This window comes from Oryzias latipes, chromosome 23 (assembly GCF_002234675.1).
Source record: "Oryzias latipes chromosome 23, ASM223467v1".
NCBI lineage: Eukaryota > Metazoa > Chordata > Actinopteri > Beloniformes > Adrianichthyidae > Oryzias > Oryzias latipes.
Window position 1 is genome coordinate 22,731,113 of NC_019881.2, and position 22,861 is coordinate 22,753,973.

General features: G+C 44.6%; 1 protein-coding gene across 2 annotated transcripts in view; it reads right to left on the reverse strand.

The window, feature by feature from the left end:
- The window catches only part of trhde (thyrotropin releasing hormone degrading enzyme), a 165,642-nt gene extending 145,828 nt beyond the window's left edge, over positions 1–19,814 (reverse strand). Inside the window, exons 1-2 of one of the 2 annotated variants that reach the window (XM_023952251.1) lie at positions 18,132–19,814; positions 6,729–6,970 (exon numbers count right to left, since the gene is read on the reverse strand). In XM_023952251.1, the coding sequence (XP_023808019.1) occupies positions 6,729–6,970; positions 18,132–18,611 (722 nt within the window). In that variant the 5' untranslated portion in view covers positions 18,612–19,814. Of the gene's footprint in view, positions 1–6,728; positions 6,971–8,690; positions 8,808–18,131 lie in introns of those variants that run through there. The other variant, XM_023952252.1, reaches the window with a different exon arrangement.
- Between the last annotated feature and the right edge of the window lie 3,047 nt (positions 19,815–22,861).

Here is a 22,861-nt window from a genome sequence, read left to right on the forward strand (position 1 = left end):
TAATCAGAATCATTCCCGGACAGACTTCTGGATTTATTCCTGCGGATCGTGAAAAAAGGGAAAAGATATCAAATCTGCCTACATTAATTTATACCAAATAGTGAAAAACAACAAGACTCTTTCTGTTTGGAACCAGGAAAGCCAAGATGAGACAAACGCCAGGATGGTTGAGGATAGTTTTGTGGAGAAGTGATTGTAAGAGCTTTAATGCAGCTGAACATCCACCTCTGTCCAAGGCTGAAGCAACTACAGCATCGACATGTAATGATCCACCAATCGTCACAGCACCAGAGGACACCACCACCAATCACACACTTCTACACACACCACGTTCACGGGTTCGAGAGCTCCTCATGTACGATAACCCCTGCAACCCCCATGCTTCCCAAACAACAGGCCTACAGAGGTCAGACGTTCTGGGGTTGACTCTACTTTGAGGAAGTCTACTGAGATTCTGCTGCTGCTTGGACCTCGGTCCTGCCAGTCCTGGGGGGCACAGAGTGTCCCACATTCGCTGGTGTTATACAACACCACATGCCAGTGCTTGAACCTTAGTCATTACAGGTAGATCTTCTGCCAACGAAAAATGGTCAAATCCGTATACGGCTCATGCAGGTGAAGCCCAGGAATTCTGAAGGTCATACACGTCTCAGTGAACCTGTACAGAGAAAATGTTGATGCCTTTTTTCTACAGGCATGCTGCAGGCGACAAGTCGTAGTGAACACTTATGCTACACGTAACGTGAAGTTAGTACTCACACATGGCCTGTACATCATAAGTGCGTGGATCTTCCATTATCCGTACATTTACTTTGCACGATAATGGTACGATCTATTTTCATGACGTCCCTTGAGGTAGCCGTCATGAAAATGGAACTGCAAGACACTCCTGTTCTCCCCTTAAAATGCAGCCACTCCGCTTTAGGACCCTCAACAGACCTAAACAACTTAAAAATCTGCAGCACCCGTACGGATCGATTCCCCATACAGGGCATGCGGCTGAGGCTTTACATATCGCCTCAGTTTCTGTATTTTTATTTTGTTGCTGTCCATAAATCTTCTTTCCCACAGTAGTCCTGTGCAGCCCCTCTACCTCCTCCCTCGCTGCTGCTTTGTCTCCATGAAAAAAGACCTCCCATCCTCACTTGCAAGGATATTTTATCCGCTCCAGGAGTGTGACAGCAGGTTGATGATGTTCATCAGGGTCATTTTGTTCATGCTCGTTGCCCTTAAAAAGTCTTCTTTAGCTGTGATGCTAATTTATGCTTCTGGCAACCAAATCTGGCAGCAGCTTTGACAGGAACTGACTGCTCAGCCTGGAGCTTGTGTATATATATATATATTATTTTAATTTGACTAATTCTGGGTCTGCCGTGGGTCACCTGCAGGTCACTTATGAATAGGTGGAAACACACAGGAATTCAAATTACAGCTGGAATCCATCAATGCGTGGTGGCTTTCAGCTGCTGGAGGCTGGTCCACACCCCCCATGGATCATTCAGAAGAAGAATGTCGAAAAATTTAAAAACTTTGAAGGAAAGTTAAAGTTCAACTTTTCTATTTTCCTCAGAGAGTGTGATTCAATTCTGTGTTTAACAGCTGATAAAGTTAACATGCTAAATTAAAGATTTTCATAGCAATGAAGAGGACCCGAAACATTTTAATGCAATAAGTTTAGAAAAGAGCTGGACTATAGAATAACCTCTACACGTATGCACAATAATGAATACACGGAAAATCATAAAACCAAAGAAAACAACCACAATTACATAAAGCTAAAGAGCTACACGTCAAAAATTCTAGTTTTGAAATAATTTGAAATTGTTCCTCAAAGATGTCGATGCGAAAATAATTGCTAAAAATGCTAAATTAATACCAAAGCAAAATGCTAGATTTGTGTAAAGCAGCTTGAACAGTTAAAATGAAATGATCTAAATTGCACATTTGATGCTAAACTAGCAAAAGAACTGGAAGGACAGCTGGAAGTGAGTCAAACCCACAGGTTGCGTAAGGTTTTTTCCAATTGCCTCTTAAAGTTCAATCTGTTTAAAAGCCTTTAATGTTAAAACTAACAGAATCCTTTAGAAATCTAAAAGGCCAGTTTACCATTCCCAGCTAAACAACAGCTGGAGACCAAAATCTGATCATTTGGAGGCGCGCTTTATGTGATGATTTCCTTAATTTCAGATAATGAGCAGCTTGTTTTCACTCTGGAGTTAAAGTGGGATCCACGCAGCAGGGAGGAGAGCACAGTAATGACATGAACAGACTCCCAAAGCTGCTCTTGAACTCAGCTTTGAAGTGAAATGACGCCAACGGCAGATTTCTTCTTCATCAGAAAAATGCTGGTCAGAAATTGCGCTGGATGGTTGAGCTCGGTAGCCCTCATCGCCCTCTGGACTACTGCGGTCAGTAAAATGTGACCCGGGCAGCCTCTGAGTCACATGTCTCGCTCGGGTCAGAACCGCTACTGCGCTCGTGGAGACCTCCATTACCCTCCCACGGCGTGGGTGCCGGTGTGAGGGTTGTAGAGGCTCAAAGAATGAGTGAATTTATGAAGTTTCCTCAGCTGACTGCCATGTTAGATAGGTTACCCTCTGACACGCTGCAGAGAGGGTGAGCGCGGTATCGATCTGAAATATCTCATCTCCACGGCGGATTACTCTGTCAGGTCAGAGGAGGAGACCAGAAGGCTGCGATGGTGAGACGGTGCCTTTAACGGATCGGCTTCTTTCTGTGCATCCAGTGTTTCCTGAAGCTTCAGTCTAATTAAAAGAACCTCCTCAAAGTTTAGACATAAGTGATCCCAAACTCATTTTATTTACATTGGTGAATGCGTCACGCCTGCAGTGTTCCACAGAGAGCAGCGTCGCATTAACTCTGCTTTCTGACAAGAATCCCAATGAGAGCTCCAGAAGCAACAAAAGCTAAAGTCTCACTTTATATTCGCTGAATTCAGTAAACCATTGAGTGCAAATGAGCTCCTGGAGGATTTAGGAAAACAGAGCAACTCCACAGGAGCCGGATGTTACAGAGCTGTATGACACGACCAGCTGACTTCATCCCGCCCCCCCAGGACGGTCCGAACGGTGAGAAGCGGTCATGAGACCGGCTGTGTGCGGTCAGCCTGTCTGGAAAGGGAACGGTCGGACGCTTTGTCCCACGATCCTCAACTCATTTATAGATGAAAAACCAGCTGGTTTCCATGGCAACGGGGCGTAAGCCATTTGGCGTTGGCTGACAAGATTTGGGAAGACCTTCATAAATGGAACTTTGCTCTGCTAGTAACCGGACGGAGGAACGTTCTTTACAAATGTGACAGTGTTCCAAAGAAAGCTGCCTTTCCTAAAGCCATGAAGCTTTAGGACAATTTTAAAAAATCTACGGAATTTTAATTGACCCAATCATTGGGCAGTTTAGCTCATGGAAAAAGAAAATGGCTAACCACAACAATGTCTATTTACAGAAAAAGTGTCTTTCTGCTGCAGACAGACGACAGACCCATAGGTATCATCAACCTTCATTAAGCTTCATTGTCATCCATTTTCTAAACTTGGCCTTTTGCTCTGGTTTGTTTCCATTTCAACTGTTTTAGCTTTTCTAACCGTTTCTTTTTCCTCTCTTACAAGTTATTCTACTGTAGCAACCAGACGCATTTACTTTTGTCAACGCACACATTAGGAAAAGAATTCATTCTCTTTGAACCCAGTAGTGTATGTCTGATCTGAGTATCTGTTGGATTATCTGAATCAAAAACGTGCAAAAAAAAAAGTATGCGCGTTTTTTCCCCCCCGTTTCTTTTTTTACGCAATGCGATATTCAACTCTCAATTGACAGTTCAATTTTCAATTTGAAAATGCATTTAGTAATTTAGAATTCCATATGAAACATTATAATTTTACATTACAATTCGACACCACCATTTTTGAAATTACAATTTTACGTTATTAAAGAATGAAATATCAGAAAAAAGAAAAAAATATATTGCATTTTAAATGGTCATTGGTTTTTTGATACCACACTTTACATGAAAATGCATGAATCAAGATAAACGTTACCCATAGAAATGAAGGGAAACTAGAAGCATAAAATAAATAAATAAATCAGACGCTAACTTCAGCCTAGTCTGACTTTGATTCGGCCCCTAGCCTGCAAAAAGGTTGGGGAACACCGATTTGAGGGGCGTCACGTCACGTCAAGGTAAAGGCAAATACTTTTCATATTAATGCATGAATGCGGGTTGTTGTGTGTTATGCGCAAACAACAAGTGAATGGATTTGCTGCAGCAGAGACTAAAATGATCCTAAACTGAACTGGTTCTACTGGGAAACAACAGCTAACTCAGCTTTCCACGATTTACACGAGGATCAATTTTAGGCTCAAGCTTGACACGGTGTGTGTTTTTGTGTTTGTCAGTGTGTGTGTGTGTGTGTTAATTAATTCATCCCCTTCCAGCCTTTTAAGCGTTTAAGCCTGGCTCGGGCTTTAGAGGAACCCTGGATGTTTGGCAAATCTCACAGCAGAAAGTGTGTTAGCATTAGCCGCACCACTGCCTCAAGCTAATCCTTAAGTTAACAGAGCTTTGTGCGCACACAAACACACAGACCCACAAACACAGAGTGAGCGTGGCATTTTTGGCACTTTGGTTTTTCTAAACAAAGTTATTTGTACAAATAATCAGCTGTTTTCTGTGTCCTTGCTAACCTGCTAGATTATCATCTTTGTGAGACCTTCATGTCTGTTTTTTTCTCCACTTGTTAACAGGCTTTTTCTCTCCTTACAGGATTAATTGCAATAAATCCGGGCGAGCCCACTGCCCTGAAATTATTTGTCATGGTCATGTAAACATGTAAATTACCCATGCTCCTCTCCTTCAGGAAACAGGCTCCTCCGTGCGACTCCACAGAAACCAGGTTAGAGCGACTCCGCTGTAACCTGGTTTCTGTGGATGGCCGCATTTATCTTTAACTAGCAGGTCGTTGTGCTGTGATGGAGCTCTGCTGGTCCGGCAGCTGCTGTATTGATCCAGGATTGATCCACAACAGCAGCAGCCTGTGCAGTGGTGCTGCAAACACACCGACAACAGATCTGACGGGTGGAGAGGGTTAGCCTCGCCTAATGAGAGACGCCAACCAGACTTTATTCAGTTTTAATGCTCATATGTCAGGATTTCCTGAATTTGTTTGGTTTCTTCTGCATCAAGAACAATTTTACAAAAGTAAAATAAGAGGGATTTAACTGCCAAAAGGTAAAAATGTGAGACTTTTCCAGTTTACATCCACTCTGCTGTCTTTATAAAAAGCTGAAAAAGAAATTTTACATTTATTTAATGCAAATTTTAACAACATTCAGTTTAAAATGCCACAGAAAATCTTGAATCTAAAGCAAAAAAGTAAAAAACAAACATATCTGAGCTTTCAGACTGCATTAACCCTTTGATTACCCACTGATAAAAATTGTGTTTTTAACATGTTGTTGGGGTGCTTTTCTCATAATGGAGGACATATACAAAGAAAATTACGCTTTAAATTCTTGAGTATAATATCTGAAGCAGAAGAAAAAATTATTTTGAAAAAGATCATATATGTGACACAAAAAATATGCTGGGCAGGCCATAAGCTCCCTACTCCGCTAGCGAGAGAGAGCAGGTAAACAGAGAGCTCTCAGCAACAGGGAGGGGAAGGAGGGGCGGGGTTACACCATGACAACAGCCCCGCCCACAACTCAGAGGTGAATTTCTAATTAACTCCTGCCGCTCTGTAGAAACTATGTCCTAGAAAACGACTCAGGTTTTTTATTTTGGCTAAAAACAACATCATCATCTTTAAAAGAGGACTGGGAATGCTTCGGAAATAGATCAAAAGATGATCGGAGCGGGACTTTAACACCAGAGACGTTGTCGGAAACATCTAAATACAGAATTTTTCATGTCAAAAGAGGCTCTGGAGTTAAAGGGTTAAATGATCTGCTGCTAGATACAAAGAAACTTTTGCTTCATTTCATCTTTATACTTTCAAACCCAAATTTGGTTTGTTTATGCAAAATTGTGTCACCAATACAAACTATTTGAGCAAAATAAAGAAAAAGTCTTCATTTATTATTTTTAATTTTTGCAACAAAACTAATGAAAACATCATTGAAAACATCTTTAAAGGCCAATATATCTCGTGATTTTATTGTATTTATTAAAGGTAAAATTTGAATGAGAAGAAGAAGAAGCTGAATTAATCCCGAAGGAAATTAAAAAGCGGATGAATTAATTGTTTCTTTAAGCTAACTTTATCTTGAGCTCCTGCTGTGAGTTCTGATGTTTTTACTAATCCAGAAAAGGTAAACACCTTGTTAAGCAGGACTCTCAGGATTGAGCCTGATTTTACTTCCTGATACCAGCATAATCTTTTGATGTGCACACACACATGCATGCACACACATGTGTACACACACACACGAAGGACCTCATGCCTAATCTAATGAATGTACCACCGTCTGTTTCCCATCAGCCCTGTGGGGCTCGAGTGTGGTGCACAAACGGCTCAGAGGCTTATGGGAAATTCATAAGGACGGAGCCCGATGTGTGCGGTTTGATAGCTTAAACACACACCTAGTAACGCTCGCACACACCCAGTGTGCGAGTTAATCAATGTCGCGGATGTGCGGCTCTGACCTTTTCTGGTGAACCACCTGCTGCTGCTGAAAAACAAGCGTGTGTTTGCGTGTGGTTTTTTTACCGTCTTTCCCTGTGCAGGCTGTACGCGCTCCTGAAGAAGCCCAGCAGCTCGTCCTCGATGGCGGCGTCGAAGCTCATGTTCAGCCGGTAAACCCTCATGGGCTTCATCTCGCGGTGCAGCGCCACCACGTACATCTGGTTGGCCGGGAAGGGGAAGTGGCGGTGGATGCGCATGACTCCGCCCCCTGGCCTGTTGGCGGGCCGGCCGCCGGCACCTTCAGCTGTGACGGACACTCTGTCCACCTGAGGAGCAGGGAAGCCGTGATTGAGTTCATTCTGGCGTCTGCGATGAGGCTTCTGCATTATAAATACATCTATTCTATGACACGCATGAATCATATCAGTGAGCAATGCTGAATGTAAACAAAGGTTCACAGCTTCCTGTGACCTGCAGCTTCTTCTCTCCAGAGATTTCAATTGGACTCTTGACCACTAACCATGTCCTCCGTTTACACATTTCTCAGAAAATTTCAGTTTTGTACGATTTTGGCGTTGAGGCAACAGCTGATTTGGGTAAACAGCTTTGTGTTCTGGTAACAGAACCGTTCTGAACCGGGCAGACTCTGTGACATTCAAGGTGCAGTAATAGTTGGTGAACTCATACTGAGGAACATCCATTTTTTGTCACTTGAAGACTGGTCACAGGCTGCTCTCTAAACTGCAGGAAACCTGACAAAGTTGCAGCAATTTAAGCACAAGGTCTCACTAATTTAACGAAGGCACAATAACAATTAAGCTACGTTCACATCACACTCAGCAACACCGGTTCAAGCGACCACTTTAAAAGAGAAGTATACGCATGTAAACGCACAATTTGACCTTCCGTGTTCAAAAATCTCACATCCTTGTGTTGCTAGGCAAGTTTTAGTGACATTTTTGGGGCTTTACATACAAAAGGTGCAGCCTTTGAAAGTCAAACCTAAACCAGTTCAAACTTTGACCAGTCAGGGTCTCACTTTTAGTAATGAAGTATGGGTCCTTTCCAAAACAGAGCCGTTTGACAATCGATCAACTGTGGATTGGAAGATTCTTGGTGCAAAATGTTGAAGCAGAAAATCAGGGTTGGATTCCCAGGGTGCAGAACGAGCTTCATCCAGTGTGGGTCTTTGGGGAAGACCCTACTTGCTACTGCCTACCAATGTAGCCACATGGGGGCCCCAATACTGGATCCCCCTGTGCCAGTCCCCAGACCGGATAAAATACAGGAATGTGTCAGGAACGCCAGGATAAAATACAGTAATGTGTCAGGAATGCCCGGATAAAATACAGGAAAATGTACGCACGATATGAGGAAAACTTGCGATATAACTGATCAATTTTGCAATGAAGATAAAACTTGCGATACATGAACAAATAGGAAAACAACCTAAAACATCAATTCCATTTTACTGCAACAGTTTACAGTCAATAAGACTTAAATTACACTCCACATGACCCTCGTCTACATAGGAGGGGAACATCACACATCACAGAGCTCTGGTTAATCAAGCATAAACAGCATTCAAATGTGTGAACGATAACTCCAGAAGTTTAAAGGTTACTCGCGCTTCAAACCTTTTGATAAAGAACAGATTGTTTGTTTGTTTTTAGGAAAACAAACGCCTCACTTTTGGTTACAGAACATTCAAGAACTGTTACGGTAAAGTGAAAGTCCAGTAGCCTCCTTTCTGGGTATTTAGTATTTCCTGATTATAAAAGTAAACAGTAATGAAGGTATTAAATTAGACCAACAGTTTCCATATTTGCCGTACATCAACACTTTAACGCCGTTTAAAGTTCTTTAAAGCAGTAACAGACGAAAAAACAACAAAAAAAATTAATTAGCGGGTTATTTGCTAGCTTGATCATGCTAGCAGCTGATAGGATTTATCATTAAACGGTTAAGACTAGCACGAGCGCCGTAAACAATACCAAAAAACATTTAAGTATCATTTACGTTGTTTTACTAACTAAAAATACTTACAGTTCCGACATTTCTGCTTTATAAACTAGTAAGAAAAAGTTTGACGTAGTTTCTGCGGCAGCACTTCACAACCGGATACGCAGACACAAGCCCAGGCATGAACTGTACTTCCACCTAGCGGTGAGGCTGAAGTACTGCAGCTAGAGAAAAAAAAGAAATAGCCGATTTTCCTACCAAATTACTGTTACCAGAGCTGTCTTTAAACGCTCTACAGTTTGTTTTATCTGTCGAATAATAACAAAAAAAATCTGCTGAACTTATAAAAATAAATAAATCCAGCAATTAATGTGACTTTATTGGCAACATTTAATTTTGCTTTAAAGGATGCAAGACATAAATGAGAATTTTACAATGTGTGTGCAAAACAGATGCGACTGTTGTGTGATCCATGTGCAGAGACAAGATTAATTTTTTCATTGGGTCTTCTGGAGGTCTATTAAACTTTCATATTGTAAAAATTGGATGTATTTTCCATATTCAGTTGTTACTAATTTACATATTTATTCCATATTTGCTGATCTTTAGTAGAAACTCATTCATTCGAGACACATTGTGTAGTCGCATCTTCTAGATGGTACCTCTGGGTTCACTTATGATCCCTGCTAACACTTTTATCCACGTTAATTAATTTTAAATGTAAGATGGAGCAGGTCACACTGGGAATGTCCAACACGGAAGATTTATATTTTTTTAAACTTTCCATGAAAAATCTAAATCCAGATGTGAAACGGGATTCGTGAAGACACTCTACACGCTTCTCCTCAAAACAACAGCTGTCTCCTCATTTGAACTTAAACCGTCTGGGCTGCAGGACGCATCACAAATTATTTCAAAAGGAAAAGAACATTATTACCGGGTTTTCCAACACCATCAGATAGTCTGGATTAAAAAGGGTTTTACTAAATCTAGAGATTGGATCAGTCCATGTTTCAAATTAATTATCGTTGCTCTTCGGCCCTCCGCAGATCAGTGCATTTTCACTGCGTTTACAGCATGTCAGTTGAAAAACTGTTGCTAAGCAACAAATTTTTTTTCAAAGCCAGCTGTGGTTCAAAGCCAGCTGTTGGACGTGTTTGCTATGGAGAAGTGACAGAGGCCACATGTTGGGTAAACCGTGCGTCATTGGCAAAACGGCGTTTGCAGACCGCCGTCTCTGTTCAGACCCGCAGACGTGTTTGTGAGTCTGAGGATGACGGCAGCTGGTGAGAAAACGGAGACTCTGGTTAAAACCTCAAAGTGATTTTTGCTTTTCCCCGCTCATTAGACCGGAGCGGAGGGTCAAGCTGAGTGGGGATTTGCTGGTAATTAAATTAAATGTCACCAAACTTATAGCACCTGAAGATCAGGTGAGCAAGCAGGTGCAACATGACTGGCAGGTTGTGAGGGAAATGCCAGCATGCAGGCGCTCCCACGCAGTCCAGAGAAGAGGCCTAATCAGCCACAATGGCGAGGCAGGTCTTTGTGGGTCACCGCAGTGGGAGCATCACGAGCGCATACTTAAATACTAAATCAAACAGCATGCACCCGTGCTGCTCACTTTAACCATTTTTGGTGTGAAATGATGCAAACAATCAAGGCCCCTTCTTTCTAAAATTAATCATCCCGCTGATTATCCGACGCATTTCCTGGAGGGGGAGGGAGAGTTCAGGAGAAAAGAACCTCGTTAAATACATTTCAAGTGTTCGGGCTCATTTCTAACAGCTTTCAGAACAGCCACATTTCAAAAGCATCAGTTTACAGAGAGATCCGTTTTATACGCCTCCGTGGAATTCCACTGCTTTTCTGGAAGATTTTCAGGCAACAAAACACAACATTAAAAGTCCAATGTAAAAGTGCGTGAATGTGCATTTCGGGTTTCTGCGTCACTATGCAAGTTTTACGGCCATTTTCAGGCCCTACGTACAAAATGCGTGGCCACTGAACGCACCTCACAAGTTAAATCAGGTCATCTTTGACTAGAGACTTGGATTTGGTTTGAAAATCGATCATGGAAGATAAACTGATAATGCATAATTGCAGTTTGTGCCCGACAGGAGTAACTATTGGAATAGAGCTGTGAAAGAAAACGCTTGGATTAAGAGATTTGCACTGCTACAACATTTTATACCACGATTCTTCCAACTGTTGGTGGTGGACATGCGCTCAAGAGTAATTCTTTTGCCCGTGTAGTCAGTGACTTGTATATTGTTGTCATGACAACCGGGCAACATTTAGGTCATTCTAATATTGCTCGCCATTATTGCTGCAGCGGTAACGTTAGCTGTTAGCTAGCAGAAGTGAATGTAAACAGAGGTCTTAGGAACAGCGGTGGAAGGGGGGGGGGGGGGGTTGCTCCGCATCAACAGTCCCGCCCACAACGCCCGATCTGCAGAAACTATGTCCTTGAAAACGACAGGAGATTTTTAATTTTGGCTAAAATCGGCCTAATCCCCATAAAAAGACCACTGGGAACGATTTGAAACTGGATCAAAAGACGGCTGGAGTGAGTCTATAAACATGGAGGTTCCTGATAACAGAGGTGGTGGGTTAACGCGGCTTCATGCTAGCTGCACCAGAACGAATGGACCCCCAAATCCATCCAAAGCTACAATCTGGTATAAAGATCAGAGAATAATGATGTTGCCATGGTAACCACTCAAACATTTTTGTCTAAGCCACTATTTTGACATTGCGACCCGGCCAAAGGCCTGTATGGTTACGGTCACACCAAAGTGCTTCTAACTAAGATGAACACGTGGAATTACTCTTTAACCCTTTAACATCTGAGCTTCAGCTTCAGTGCTGACAGATTCTTTGGAATTATTGTAAACTCAGCAACAATTTACAGCATCCAAGTGATTCTGAAGCGGAGAAAAGAAGCTTTAAATCTGATGAAATGATAGAAACCTCGTAAAAGGTCGAAGAGTTCTGTAGTTTTGTGTCACAGGCGACATCTCCAGTATTAAAGGGTTACATTGATGCAAATGTAAGTAAACTTCATTTTTAATGACCTGAACAGGTGTGTCAGCTTACAGCAGGGGTGGGCAATGAATGGGCAATGGGAATGCGGCCATCAGTGCCCACCTCAGGCTTAGAGAGACACAGCGGTGATCCGGGGAAGGGAAAACAGTTCATGCGGCTCCAAAAGGAAGAAAAGCAGAAAAATAAAAGATGCAGATGTTGGTGGAGGATGCCGGCAGCCGACCGCTTGAGCTTCAGAGACGTCCAACCACAAAGTCTCTTATCTGGCCTCTGGAGGAGCTCACACCGGGGATCACTCTGCTAATCCTCTGCTTGACAGGCTTCTTCTGAGGCTCCTGTGGCCCTGTCAGCATCAGTAATGAGGGATTTCACAATAAAAGCATGATCATGTGAAACGAGTTACAGACTTGTTGGGGCAGAACTTTCTAGCTTTCGCAGTTTACTTTTGTCCCACGCTAACCAATCAGGTGGAAATACGGCCAATCAGACAGCTAGCTGAGGCGATGCATGAGATTCTGTTCAATGTTGGAGTTGTATCGATTTATTTTCACCGTCGTTGCTTGTAAATCTTAAAGCTGTTCCTTTTTTTTTTACAATGAATTGATTAAAATGAGCAAACAGCCTGACAGAGAGCTAGCAGCGATGAGTGGGCTGTGGTCTGAGCAGCAGTGCATGATGGGAGGGCGCCCAGCAGCGGTTTGGAAAGTCCGTTGTCACACATCAGTGATCCTCCACCAATTAAACGCGGTGAGCGTCTGAGCGAGCCGGTCTGGTTATTAGACGAAGGGGCGGATCGATGCGGACTCGGAGGCCGACTGGAAGCGATGGGATTAAAAGGATGCGTTTCTGCTGAGTCAGCAAACGCCGCCACAGAGCTGCGAGATGCATTCAGATGCTCCAAAATGCTTTTTGATTCTGACGTTTGTTTGCAGCTCATCCCTTCTGGATGGTGAAACTCCTGCTGCTGCAACAGTTTATTGGACTCAGGCGATTCTGGTTTTCGGGCAGACTCCGGATAAGCAGCTGGGATGGATTTTATGGGAAGGATGTTAACACTAATCTTAACCAACATTTACCAACCAGCAGATGCTTTTAATGACTTCAGAGCCTCTGCGCCTGTAGGATCGCCCCACCTGGGTTCAGAGAACAACAGCCCCCGTTGACGGATGCTTCATGGTAATATGGAACATTGAAACCTGCACTCGCCTGCAGGAGAAGGATGTCTTTTAGGTTGACTGAATGATGCGGAAATGTTGAGAAGCCTGATGCTACACTCACACCGGGCTTGGAAACGCAGGTTCAGGCGACCACTTCCAAAGAAGTGTCTCCGCTCTCTTCAAAACTCTCACGTTTGAACGCCATCGGCTGCAGCGTTTCACACCGAGTCTCTTCCACTGTGAGTTAGTGGATCAGGACTAGTATAGGGCAGCGACCATCGCCATAGATAGTGGCTCTATCCGAATTCCCGCCCTGACCCATAAATACTAAAAAACTATATAGTGCAGGACTATTTAGTGTTCTGGATTTTAAAAGCAGTTTGGACACCACCCTTCCTACTTTTGTTTTTTTTAACGGTGGATATGATGTCATCGATTTCGCAAAGTTAAAATTTAATTGATATGAGCGTTTTACGATGATTATTTATGAGTCCACCTTCTTCTGAAGATAAAAACGTTGACAATTTATCAAAAAGATACATTTAAAAACTTTTTTTGACAAAAAAATTTGTTCCAACGCAATGCATTGTGGTCTGTATTCACCGATCTAGTGAGCATCGATGCACACTGGATTTTTCGCAGAGACTTCTGGGTAATTTCCAGGGCACTGGATTTAGGAATGGTAGATTCGGACAGCGATAAAAAATGGAGAACACTCTATATAGTGAGTAGGGAAAGAATTCGGACAAAACCAGTTTATTACAAACTGACCCCTCCCCCTAGGCGTTCCAAACAGGAAGTACCTGCTGGCTCCAGGTATTCAGAATCCCATAGACTTCTATAGAGAAATAAACAGCTGTTACTCATATTATTGGTCAGGAGACCCATTCTGGATCTGATACTTTTCTTTAACATCTTTTTGACAATCGTCTTTTTTTTCTTGATAGTTTTTTCTTTATCACAAGTTATGTACGTTATAAACTGACCAATCATCTCGAACGTTTGATTGACAGATTCTCCCGCGATGCTTTCAGTGGAAGGGCTGTGGACTTCAAACGCGCTTACTCAGGATTTGCGACAATAGTTGCCATAAAAATGTGGCTCAGACCGACTCAGACCAATCACTGTCGTCTGGCTACAAATGACGGCGCCCGTATTTTGGAAAAATGGCGACTGAATCGGCTTCATTTTGCCGGAGCCGGAGGTGAGGCAGAGATCAGCAGACTGACGAAGCCACTCGGATGAGCGATGAAACGTTTCAACGACGATTCGAAGTCCAGATGCTCCAACGTCACCTGGATAAATGAAAAGCTTCACTCAAAAGTGAGACCTTCCCAAGTTTTGGTTTTAAAGATAATAAAAATTATTTTGTTCCCAAATCCATTAATAATAAACACAAAAGAGTCCCTAAATGTCCCTACATTTACAAGGAGAAGAAAGGTTTCCTGACGTGATGAGAAAAGGTTTTCTCTCAAAGCGATGCTGGGAGGGGGTCAGAGAGGTTTCCACAGCCTTTTTTCTCTAAACATTACATTCGTTGGTTTATTTGAGAGCTTTTATTTTACTCATTTATCTCAATAAAAGACCATTTCAAGCCATATTTGTTCTAAACCCCGTGATTTGATCACTTTTACTGTCAATCTCTAGCTTAATTTTCATCGGGAAAATGGAACAAGAACATGTTAGAAACACCGTTTTCATGGGAGTAGGTCTTTAAAATGACAAATCAGATCCACAAATAAGCAGAGATTTGTTTTTAGGTCACATTTTTTCATGTTTTGTTCCTGTTTGGTGAAAGTTGATAGTATGAAAAGATGGTCTGAAGAAAGAACAGTGAAAGGGAACGACGTGTCACACGGCCAATACCTACATGTTCCATGTATGAAAGCTCGTCTTCCATGATTCATGCGTGATGTGCGTAATTCATCAGTGTTTCTTGCGTTTGTCGATGTGCTCAGATGTCTGTCAAGGATTTTGGCCGACGGCTCTTTACGTTAAATCGGTTTTAAGCTGTTCAGAATTTTTGGTTGGTTGAAATTTTACGCATATTTTACGTCTTTTCTACACAATTAACCGTTAATCTTACACAATTGGGTGTGTTTTTTGCGAAATGCATACCTAAAAATTTCCACATATGTCTAACAGACTTTTCACGCATTTACCACCAATGTTTAACTTTTACATCACGCACACGGTGCACAAATCATGATAGAATTACACAATTGACGCACCAATAACTGATAAATATAAACAGCACAATAATCACACACGTTGATGTTCTACATTTACGTGTTCTTTGCGTTTATTCATGTGTGTTTTTAACGTGGTTCAGATCACATCTTTCCCTGCACGTATCTTCACGTCTGACCAATGACCAGCAGCTGTGTTTCACGGCCTCCAGCTTTGGTTTTCTGTCTCTTTCCTGAAAGAACCGTGAAACCTCAGCAGGCAGTTTAACAGGGAGGTCCTTAAATTTCCTTTGATCCTCTTTTGTGGTCAAATGAAGATTGGAAATGATTAAACGCAGCGTTCATAAAGCTCGGCCGGAGCTGTAAAGTTTCCTCCTGCAGTCGTCGTCTTATCAAAGCGGCCGACCGATCAATGGACATTAGAACCGAAGCAGCGCGAGCTGCTCAGATCCCTGCTCTGAGCTCCCGTCTCCCTTTCTGCTGGCTGATTTAAGGGTCTGGAACATCCTGCGCTTACAGCCGGAGGACACGGGGCCGAGGCCTGGGGAGGGCATAAATTAGCTGAGGAAGGCACCTCTGCATGTTCATTATCATTGACATGATCTGAAGGCACAGGCAGCCTGCAGGCCGGAGATCCGTCAAGGAACTGGAGGACGGCTCCTTTAAACGGTCAGCAGAAAGGAGCTGGTCTCCTCCTTTCTTCTTCATTTCTAAGTTGTAAAACACCTTTAACTGCCTCCCTCTCCTGCAGCTGATGGCTCTATTTTTGTCAAATTGTGCACTTTTTTGGAGGAGGCCCGCCTGCGTCGCAACAACACCTTTTGATTCCCACAACGCTCGCTCAAACTCCAGCGAGGCTGACGGCCTTTCAATTGCCCTCTGACCAAATTAAACTGATTTATCCGTCTTGCACATTAGCCCCGGATGGCCGGCGTGAAAAATCGTGATGTTTGGGCATTTCTCTGAGGCGCTGGTCGCAGGAAGAGGCTGAAACAGCAACTTTGCTGGTTAATTAGCCTCGTTAAAGAGACCTCTGAGGGTGAATCTGGAAATAAACACTCTTTGTTAGGGTTTAGCATGCAGCAGAGCCGCTGATTTTATTGGACAGACGCAGTGGGAACGTTGGACTGATTTTAACGCAGACAGTAAAGAATATTTGCCCCAAACGTGGCTCGGCTTTAACAAGCTGACTCAAGGAGAACCAGAACTCAGGTGGACGTCCAGGACTGCTGAATTAAATTATTTGACCTGATGTGGACCAATCAGAACTTGAAGTCTGGGTCACTGATGGAACATGTATTGTTGATACTATATATGATCTATAGCGGCAGCTGTAGGATAAACACTGTATAAACGTAGAATTTTAAGATTTAGTCACATGCACCAGTATGGGATCGGATTCTGCGAGTTTCTGGGTCGTCCTGGTCCATGGAGGGTCATAGAGAGGAGGGAGTGTGTCTTGAGGCTCGAATGGCCACCTCAAGGGAACCGAAATGGAACGTACCATTGTTATGCGTATGGTATCATGAATGATGGAAGTTACACCCACTTACGACGTACGGGTGATGCTGTCTTTGGCGCCTTTACGCCACACTCTAATCGCGTTAAGATCGCCTACTAGCCTGCAAATGCCACGTGCACGGGGTGTGCACGTGATCCTTTAGTGCCCGTAGGACGCCTGTAGGATGTCCACACAAACTACACTTTGTCTAATTTCCTGTGCGTCCGTTTCCTCGCATAGCTCAGTTATAGCAGCTCACCTGGCATCTGTTCAAACCTGCAAGTAAACTCTGGTGCGCTACATCACAGTGCCAGCACTGCAACTCATCCAGCAGACAGAAAACTATGGAGCCAAATTGGGGCCAATAGTTTTGAAAACTGAAATACAACAACTAAAAACTGTAAGATTGAAACTCTAAATAAATAAAAACAAAAAAAGACTCAAAAGTTCATGCGGATTTCTGCAATCGAATATAACCTAGATTTTGTTTTTTCCGGTTTCAAACTGTCTATTTTTAATTTTCAAATCTCAAATTTTTGTTTAGTTCCAAATCAGAAATCTTCAGTTTCGACTTCTGGCCCCTCTGTGGCTCGCTCTGGGGGCGGGGCTTATTATATATATATTTTTTTATATTAACTGCTCAAATTTCTGAAAGGGCAGCCATAAATGTCAAACATTTGAAGGTAATATTTCCTTCTGGTTATTGAATCTGATATTTTTGGACACAATTGTCAGAATAGCGAGATGGAACGTTTAGAGTACAAGCACTAGACATGTACAGGTTGGGTTTTCTTTTTACAGGTCAATGCACAATTCAAGAAATCCTGCCCTCTAGTGGCCACGACAGTTCCAGCCAGACGGTCCACCCCTGAAAGTGCAGTGTGAAACCAAATCAATCCAAATTTGAATTTGTTGGCCAATCCTGGACATCAAGGGCCGTCCTGCAGACATACCTGTCCTGCGGATTACCTGAACCAGGTGTGTTCACCCAGTCAGAAGCAGCAGGGGTGGAGCCGATGGGGTGGGGGCAGGACATTTGAGATCTACATAACAGCCACAGACGGAAGCAGACTCTAGTTTCAGCGAGACGCCATTTTCTTTTCTAGAATTCAGACTCTAAGCAACTCTTCTGGAAAAAGTTGGTCTTTACCGGAGTACAGACAGATTTCCGTGACATATTTGGAAAACGAAAGAATATTTACGACTTAAAATTTAAATGTGATAAAAGAAAACCAACCAAAGTCGTAAAGTTCTCTAAGACACCCGTCAGCTTCAAGAACACAAACGTTATTTTTTGATTCTTTGACATTAAAATTAAAAAATGCATCAAAGCATAATTTTGTTATTGATCAGAAACAGGTGGTTTATGTCGTGTGGAAACGGTGAGAGAACGTCAGAGCGGAACGTTTTCAGTATTGATGAAGGACACAGATGGATCTTTGGACCGATGAGGCAGAAAAGGATTGAGTGAAAACCAGGCGTCTGAAGGAGAGGAACTCTCTCAGTTCTGAAGGTTCTGCTTTGTGACCCATCAGGATGATTGATCAGGTCCCGTTCTGGTCACTAAAACCGACTGCTTTTGAATGCCAAGTATTGTGGGATGTTTTTGTGTCATAGGCTGCAGAAGGCGTACCTCGAGGCGGTCGGCGTGTAGGACGATGAAGCGCGTGGCGTTCAGACACTCCAGCTCCACGCTGACCTCTCCGGAGAAGGTGAAGTTGTCCATGTAGACGGAGATCCGCAGGTCGTAGTGCCTCGGCCTCAAGGAGCCGGGCAGCCGCGGGTTCCTCCACGGCTGGACGGACTCCTCGTCTCCTCTGTCCCCCGTTCTGTCCCCTCTGCTCCCGTTTGACCTCCCTGACCCCCTGGGGCCCGCCTCCCCCGGGGCCCCCCTGCGGTCTCCACAGTCCTCGAAGCGGATGCTGAGGACCACGGCCACCGCCGTCACAATGATGAGCGTGACGATGGACAAGGCGAAGCCCAGCACCAGCCGCTTGTGCACGGTGATGTGGCGCTCTGTGGTCCGAGGCCGGACCACCACGGAGTCGGCCCACTGATCGGAGAGGCCGCGGCCGTTCCGCATGGCGCCGGGGCTGCTATCGTTCAGTCCCATCCCAGTAGTCCCTCAGAGAACCCACCTGGGAGCTCAGAGCCCGGACCTGGCTGCTGTCAGACGGGTTGGTCCGGATCCATTCAGCGGTTCCCTCCTGACCTCTGACCTCGCTGCTGCCGGGGCGCAGAGTCCAGGTGGATCTGGAGCAACGAGAGCGTCTCACATTTCAGGAGCAACGCTGACAAACTCTGCAGGACGAGACGGCGGCGAGCGGATCGGTTCTGCGACGATGAGACCAGAATCAATGCGGCGAGGCTCGATTTCAAAAGCAGAGTCTGAGGCGAGGATGAGGAGGATGAGGAGCATCCGGGCTCCTTCAGCCGGGGATGAAGCTCCTCTGAGCAGAAAAGTCAAACCTGCATTAAAGTGGTCTCTGGACGTCTGTGAGGAGAACCTCAGTTCTGCAGAAGTTCTGCTCAGCCCAGAACCAGCAGAAGATCTGAGGAAGTTCTGCTACTTTCAGCAGGTGATGAAGGCTTTAATGCCCCCCCTCATGGGATACCGGCATGGGGGGCAACAATTATAAGTAAACAAACGTTGGCTCATTCCTATGATCAGAACCAGAACTGCCGGTAAAACCGGAGAATCCTTAAAGCGAACCCCCCACACCCCCCTCTCCACAGGAACTTCTCCGCTGGGGGGGCCGTGGTCTCAGGCTGCTGTCAGCTGACGGTCCGTCCCCGGGGACTGGTGGTTCTCCCCCCTCCGGGTTCAGATCGCCCCCCACCCCCACCTGCCGTTCACCTGCTGCGCGGTTCCGCCAAACTGTCCCGTTAGCAGCCCCCCTCTCCCCTGCTGTTATTGATTTGCGCTAGGTTCCTTCCTGATCAATCAAACATCGATGCAGGCGCGTGCGCCAAATAAATCCGTGATCGCGGGGTCCAGAAGAGAGCCGGTCTGAGCGGAGCCGGACTCTCGCGGGTCCGAACCCCTCCGGTCAGCCCGGATGTTCCGCAACTTTTGAAGGAGAAGGACAGCCGCTGCTGATGAGGAGGAGGAGGAAGATGAGGATGATGGTGCTGATGACGACGACGACGATGATGATGAAGAAGCTCTCCCGTTCAGCATCCCTCCGTCCGTCTGCCGGGAGGAAGATGAGGAAGAATACGAGGAAGAGCGACCGATCAGCGGCGCCGGCGGTGTCCGTTTGTGCGAGAGCGCGAGCTCCAGCTGGGAGGCGCGAGCTCAGAGTGAATGAGAGCGCGCGCGGGGGAGAGGGAGGGAGAGGTAAGAATGCCCCCCCCCCTCAACTATTCTCATTCCGCTCCGCGCGCTCCGAAAAGACACGGATGGAGCAGACTGGCACGCGCACGGACAGTCTCGTTATTTTAAACCTATTTAGAAAACTCTAAGAATCACCTGAAACTTTTTTCTCATCATACGTGATTTTTTTAAATAGAAATGTCATTTGACCTGTCAGTAAAAGGACGCGCGTGCACGCATCCACAGCAACCCCTCCATGCTTTTCTGCCTCGCGCTCATATTTATCCTCCACTGCAGGTTTGTGTTGGAATCTTGTTTTTCAAACTTCTCTGTCAGGAGGGAGAACTGCTGGTCGGGTCAGTGCGTCTCCGAGGATGGATGCTGGGCGTTTCTCCATGGTTGCCATGGTGACACCATCACCCAGTCTACCCAGGGATGGGCTTTGACCCTGACTGAAGGGTTGACCTCTGCCCCGCATGTTCAGTCGTTTCATTTTAGTCAGTTGCCTTCTATACCCGCAGCGTTTGGGGGTTTTAGTGTGTGTGTGTGTGGGGGGGGGGGGGGCATTTAGGACATTGGCTTCTTCATAAAGTTCCAAACAAAAAACATTTCTGTCTGTTTTCCAATGAAAGCAAAGACCTGAAGCAGCTTCTGTGGCTCAGCTGAGAGAAAGCTGGGATTTATGGGGGACGTCAGGATGACAGATCAACCAGGTTCAGCGTTTGACCTTAAAATGGGAAAACTTTGATGGAAGCATCGATGGGTTCTGCAGGCCCGACCCTAATCCAGCTATCATGGAGGCGCTCTGCTGCTGGGCAGGGGGGGCTTGAAGCAACCAAAGAGCTCACTTTTGGTCAAATCATAAATCCTTCTTTACTTCACCGCCTACATGGTGTGAATAAACAACCCGGTTCCTCTGATGTGACGTTCTGAGTTCCAGACAAATTTGGAACGTTCCCGTCTGGATCTTTACCTGCAGAACTGAAGGATCCAGAGCAGAAAGGTCTCCACCAAAGCTGGAGCAGATGGAACCTGATCAAACCGCCCCGGACAGCTGGAGCCAAACTGTACATGCAGTGTTTGTCCTGTGGGCGTCGCTATCTCGGGAACCTGGTTTTTGACAGTTGCCACAAAGTTAAATAAAATGTCCTGCTAAGATTAGAAAAAATCAAAAACAGTTATTTGTTTAACTTACAATGATTGACAGAGATGAGAATCCCCAGAACGCGTCAACCAGTACAGGATGGCGGGCCGACATCGGACTGAGCCACTACAAAAACACAGTGTGTACATGTGTGTCTCTGTGAGTGTGTATGTGTGTGCATGTGTGTGTGTATGTGAGGGTGTGTGTGTGTGTGTGTGTGTGTGTAGTCCTGCAACTCCGCCCGCCTTCACCCAACAGTAGCTTGGTTGACTCCATGAACCCGTGACCCAAAGGGGTTCTGCAGGTTCTGAAGATGAATGCCGGACATCAAAGCGGTTCCTGCAGCAGTGAACACATGGTGCCTCTGCACCTGTCTGCAGTTAAAGCCGGACTAAACTCTGCATCCTTGTCCTGATTCTGTTGTCATGTTTACTCGTAAACATTTTCAACGTTCCGACTCGGATCCAGTTGTTGTTGTTTTTTTAAACGTTTGCATCAGAGTTTTTTTCCCATGTTGCATCTGGTCTTTGTGCAGAGCAGACTACGGATTCAGCGAGTCAAAGGTGAGCGGTTGTGCTTCAGCTGCAGGCGAGCGGCGGAGGAAGATTTGCATATTCACAGATCCACGCATACGAAATGAAGCAAAGGTGTAGAATTACATCTAAGCCACTTTGAGGCATGACGGGATTATTTCTGAGTAAAAAATGTAAAAAAAACTACCAAACGTGCCAATTTGACAAACACTGATCATTTTCAGTGATTTAATCACAGCAGAGCGGCTTTGCCAGTCAGTGCAGTCACCGCACAACCAATTAGAGTCCCGTTTCAGACAAGTGCATCAAGGTGGAGGACGGCGGGCGGGAGAATGAGGGAGCAGCAGAGAAAGATGGAGGGAGATCTAAGTGGGCGGCACACTTCTGCCTCGGGGAAGATTGGTGTCAAGAGCAGAGAACACACACAGCGGTTTAGAGAATGTAATGAATGTGTATCACTTGTTAGGAAGAAAGACGTTCTGTATATACGGACGCTGCACTTGACTCCAATCTAGCAGCAGCAGCAGAGACATTCAAAACAGGAGAAGAAGGGAGCATGTGGGAGGAAGAACAGACAGATCCAAACAGCCTCCATTCAAAATCCCTTAAAAGAACAAAATCATTTATGATTCATGGTTGCTTCACGCCACGAGAAACAGAACGTCCTGGTCAGCACCGACGCCGTTCTGCTAGTCAAGACGTCTCTGTTGTTTTGGAGGGAAAACCTAAACATCTGAATAAATCAAACGTTCTTTGGTTCCGTTTTTAAATAGAATCATGGACTGTAACATTAGCAACTATGATCCCGTTTCCACACAAACGGGACTCCAACGTTTCTATGGACTCACCAGCTCTGAGACGTCAGGATCACCAGATCTCTGAATGGAAAGGCGTCCCATCGGGTTGTTTATTTGTTCACAGCCTCATACGTCCTTCAGGACATCAAGCAGGGAGGCGTTTTCTTCAATGACATGGTGACAACAGAGGAAAACCATTCAGATGATCGGGAACCACAGGATGGTTTTGGTTGGACCTCATGGCCTTGGATCAACAAGCGCTCAACCACCAATAGGAGCATGGACTTGTGTGTCTGCACAAAGACACACAAATGTGTGAAGAATCTTATTTATACAGGATTGTTCCACAGTGAAAAAAGTTTTAAAAAGATCATCTTCAATTCAATCCAATTCAATTTTATTTATTTAGCCCAAGTCGTCTCAACGAGCTTCATACCAGTAATTGTATAATAAATATAAAATCATGGGGATCATGGAGTCATTCCATTCAATAGGTAAATTCTAAACTAAACTAAACTAGACATCCCTGCCCTTAGACCCTCCCTCTCTGTAAGGAAACATTTCTAAAAAAAC